The 4,616-nt window shown below is 43.0% G+C and overlaps 1 protein-coding gene across 1 annotated transcript in view; it reads left to right on the top strand.

The window, feature by feature from the left end:
• Positions 1–2,495: 2,495 nt before the first annotated feature.
• Positions 2,496–4,616, top strand: part of LOC138969521 (protein Shroom3-like) — a 276,416-nt gene continuing 274,295 nt past the window's right edge. Inside the window, exon 1 of the mRNA XM_070342338.1 lies at positions 2,496–2,986. Coding sequence (XP_070198439.1) covers positions 2,837–2,986 — 150 coding nt within the window. The 5' untranslated portion in view covers positions 2,496–2,836. The remainder of the gene's footprint in view (positions 2,987–4,616) is intronic.

Genomic DNA, 4,616 nt, shown 5'->3' with positions numbered 1-4,616 from the left:
TCTGCAGTGAGGCTACAGGGGAAGCTACTGGAAGGGTACCTGTCATGTGTTAGAAACTATAAACTCTCAGACAATCGGAACCCATTGCCACGGTTACCTAAGCAAAACTGCCGTTCTCGTTTCACTTTTCCGTTTTGATACATAAAGCCTCGTTTTGATACATAAAGCCTCGTTTTGATACATAAAGCCTCGTTTTGATACATAAAGCCTCGTTTTGAGAATGTGAAGGTATGCAGAAGCTTTTTCGGGGTTGTCATGCAGTTGTGCTGAATGAAAATGTTGCTGTCAGCGCTTTATCTCACGCGTATACCTCTGTCAGCTCTTTATCTCACGCGTATACCTCTGTCAACTCTTTATCTCACGCGTATACCTCTGTCAACCGCTCGAGAGAGGCAGTTTGAAACGTATAACTAAAATGAGATTGGCAGATTGTTCAGAAACCGAAATCGTTTTTTGCGTTTTTCTCAACACTCTAAAAAATGACATGGGCAATTATCTTATGAGCGTGACGGTATGTTGTTTGCTCCAACGGGGAAACAAGGCGGCTTTCTGGTTGTAACAATAGCTTCACACAAGAGGAAAACCTTACCTTACGAGTGGAACTAGAAATGTAAAACCTACCTGAAGTAGAAATTAACAACAAAGGATCCGGATTCCAGACACTGGAGCGATATGTCTACAAATACCTTTGGCACTGGTGGTATTCACAATGCCTTTGGAGCATATTGAAGCAAATCGAGGAATGCCTGTCTTATTTTAGTTCTGCTATGTTTCAATGTTTCCATCTGTAAAGTTTGCATAACATCCTTAGAGTTGTAAAATGCACCACACACGAATTTATCAATGGAAATAATGAAGTTGTCTGTGTCGATGGTGATTTAAAAAGCCTGAAACAAAAGAAATGTGTCAGCAAAGGAATCTTCGGACACGAGGAGCTTCCAAAGCCAAGGGGGGGGGGGGGGGAGGGGGGAGGATACTGGTTGTGTCTATACTGACTCTGACGTTAACATACAGCAGACATGCACGTGGACAGTTGCCAGGCGGTCATCAGAGGCCTGACTCGTGTGACCGTGTCACGGGACATCCGCTTGGCTCAAACATCTGATTGGAACGCTGCCCACCTATTCTAGCCAAGACGCTCAAAGTCGTTAGCAAGTTTGTTTCCCAATAAGGGGCTCCGCTCACATATGTAACTTCAGCAGGACCGACGACGCACTGCAGCTTGTCCCAGCCCGCTATACGTTGCATGAAATGAAAACAGACCAAGTACTCGTCATGGGTGGCCGAGTGATAACGCACTTGCGCTCGGAAGCGAGAGGTTGCGAGTTCGACCCTGGGTCAGGGCGTTAGCAATTTTCTCCCCCCTTTCCTTACCTAGGTGGTGGGTTCAAGTGCTAGTCTTTCGGACGAGACAAAAAAACCGAGGTCCCTTCGTGTACACTACATTGGGGTGTGCACGTTAAAGATCCCACGATTGACAAAAGGGTCTTTCCTGGCAAAATTGTATAGGCATAGATACAAAATGTCCACCAAAATACCCGTGTGACTTGGAATAATAGGCCGTGAAAAGTAGGATATGTGCCGAAATGGCTGCGATCTGCTGGTCGATGTGAATGCGTGATGTATTGTGTAAAAAATTCCATCTCACACGGCATAAATAGATCCCTGCGCCTTGAGTCCGAGTCTGGAGATACGCGCGCGATATAAGACTTCATATAACAATAATCCCTATCGCGGCATAAATAATAATAGGCCGTGCGTCGTCTGTGCCGCTGAAACTGCGCAGGTATATTCTGCCCATAAGGAACAAGGTGAACACCTACCTTTCCCCCTCTAAACACGATCCCAGAGCCATACTTTTAGCCTATTGTCAGGCAGGATTCAAACGGCACACAAAAGGGCGAGCTTTTATCAGCGCACAAACTTTTACGGCCATCTACGGTTTTCCCTTTCATACGATTGTTCACACGCTTCGGCCTCCCCGTTCATATCCTGGGCTTGAGACAGAAATTAGCCAAGCGAAATATATTGTGTATCGCTTGGTGTCCTCGCAGTGTGACTAGCAGGGATAGTGTTGACTGCTAGGCTGAATCCTTTACCTGTGTTTGTGACAGTGTTGTGAACACTGTGCTGGCGTTTCACGGCTGATTGTGCGATCTGTTGGAAAGTATGTTCATTTTGATTCTTCGTTGTGTTGTGATTTTGCTGTGAAGGAACAGTTTGTGAATAGTATGATCAGATTCAAAAATAAGTTACGTTTTAGTACTTACTTGTGTTGTGAAAAATACCGGCTTATTTTTGCTGTAGAAGTGTTTGTGAAAGTGAAAGTTTATGTCTTCCTCGTGAAGTGACAAATACCGGCTCATTTTCGCTCCGGTGTGACAGCTAGTATCGACGACAGGTGAAAATCCTTGCAAAAGGTGTCAGTCTGTCACAGGGACAGGGAAACCCGGTGTGTTCCAAATACACCCCCCCCCCCCCCCCCTATCTCAGTCGTCGATCTCCGTCCTCTCTCTCCCCCTCTCTCAGCCCAGTCCCACGGCTTGAAACCCTCACCCAGCATGCGCACTGGAGCTTCCGTTCTGTGCACGCGCTCAGCTGATACTCCAGGGTTCAAACCGCTAACGGGGCCTGTTCCCAAATACCCACTGGGCCTCAGGGGATCCTCGGTGGTGCTCTGACTGTGAGTGAGAAGAAGAGGAGACAGAAGTGAGGCGACAAGGAGAGTACATGTAGCGCCAATCTCCTCAAAGCCGTCCTAAGATGTAAAATCACAACCACTCTCCGCCTGCTGTGGATACTCGCTAACACTCGGTGCGGATCTCACAACTTCAACATGGATTCCATCAGGGAATCGGAGGAGCTGGAAAAGTTCTCCCCTCTGTCTGATCGCCGGCCCTTCGAGGTGATCCTCCGGGGAGGGAAACCCTGGGGCTTCACCCTGGCGGGAGGAGAGGGGGAGGCTTCCCCGCTGCATGTGGATAAGGTAAGTCTCGCTATTTATGTTTCTTGCAATATAGGTGTCAACATGCTCATTTGATTCATTCTTCAATTCAATTCAATTCAATTTTGTTCAGTTCAATTCAGTTCAATTCAATTCAATTCATTCCAATTCAATTCAATTCAATCCAATTAATTCCAATTCAATTCAATTCAATTCAATTCAATCCAATTCAATTCAATCCAATTCGATTCAATTCAATTCAATTCAATACAACTTTATTGTCTGGCTAGTATTCACATATAATAAATCACACAAAATCACAGTACTTACTAACATAAAAATCACAAGCTCGAAATTCAAAATCAAGTTTCGACATTAACATTTCTATTTCGTGTCACTATCTTCATCAAAATTAAATCTTGTATTCTTTGCTAATATAAAATCCCATTACGTCCGCTCAAGGTTGAGTCTAATAGTGCTCATTAACATTTTGTCCTGGGTTTTTTAGTTTTTAGACCCATCTATTTGTTTCAAGCCGTGTAATTCAAATGGCTCCGTCTGCAGTACAAATCAAATAGGGCAATTTACAAATAAATGTAATGACTGGCGTACATTGACTTTCCAAATAAATAAATAGGTAATAGATAAACGAATAACTAATTCAGTAACAAGCTAAAACAAATATTTAAAAAAAGAGTCAATATATTAAAATAATAAATAAAACGAAGGAATTAAGAAACAATTCTCCGGGGAAACCAAGCCAGCAAGGTAAACACCACTATAAGCTTCTAGCTTGTTGCTGTTACCTGTGTATTTTGTATACATGTCATGATTGTAACTTGTGTTAAAATAAACTTATGTTTAAACCAGCAATGTAAACGTGCGTGTCTAAACACTTTGCATGGAACCTCGAGTGTTCAGGAACTGTAACATGTACGACAATGTTTCGCTGTGTCTGCTCCGTTTCAAGTGTCCAAGATAAACACTGTTTGCAAAGCCACTGAGTAGGCTAGTAGGAACTAAGTGACCTGCTGATATGCTGTGCAGTTGGAATCTCAGGGAAATCTCATAGAAATTAGGTTGTGTGTTTGTTGTCACGGTAAATTGAAAAATAATGTGATTCCATTTAGTAATACTTTAGCAGCGGGCTATTCGTTTGTACAGCGGGGGTGATCAACGTAAACTTGAATGTCTGAGTCATTATTGAAGAGAAGAGTTCCAAAAATGTTCTTTTTTTATTTTATTTTATTTCAAGATAGTTCATTGAGCTCCGCTGTGACATGCAACGCAAATTGAGGAAGTGATAGTGACATATGAGCTGTCTAATACAAAGGCTGATGCATGATGTGAAAATGTAATAGAAATTCTGGCTGGTGTGTCCAGACAAATAGACACAGGAATAACTGTGTGTGCGAAATCCGTTGCCTGGCAAACCCAGGGTCCATGCATGTAAACGCACAATCATGTCACAAAATTACAATCTTAGCCGTTGTGGCCAGTTAAATATGCACAGGAACGACTCTGTGTCAATCCGCTGTTTGAACACACACGTTCCTGTAATATGGCAAGCAAGCAATCCTGTAATATGGAATCTTCATCGCATAAATCGTCAGAAAAGATGCGCTGCGTGAAAGTTAAGAAAATTGCAAGCTATTTATTGTATAAGGTGTCT

The sequence above is a fragment of the Littorina saxatilis genome, linkage group LG6 (assembly GCF_037325665.1).
Source record: "Littorina saxatilis isolate snail1 linkage group LG6, US_GU_Lsax_2.0, whole genome shotgun sequence".
NCBI lineage: Eukaryota > Metazoa > Mollusca > Gastropoda > Littorinimorpha > Littorinidae > Littorina > Littorina saxatilis.
The sequence above is the reverse complement of the archived record's forward strand: the minus strand, read 5'-3'. Positions and strand labels throughout refer to the sequence as shown.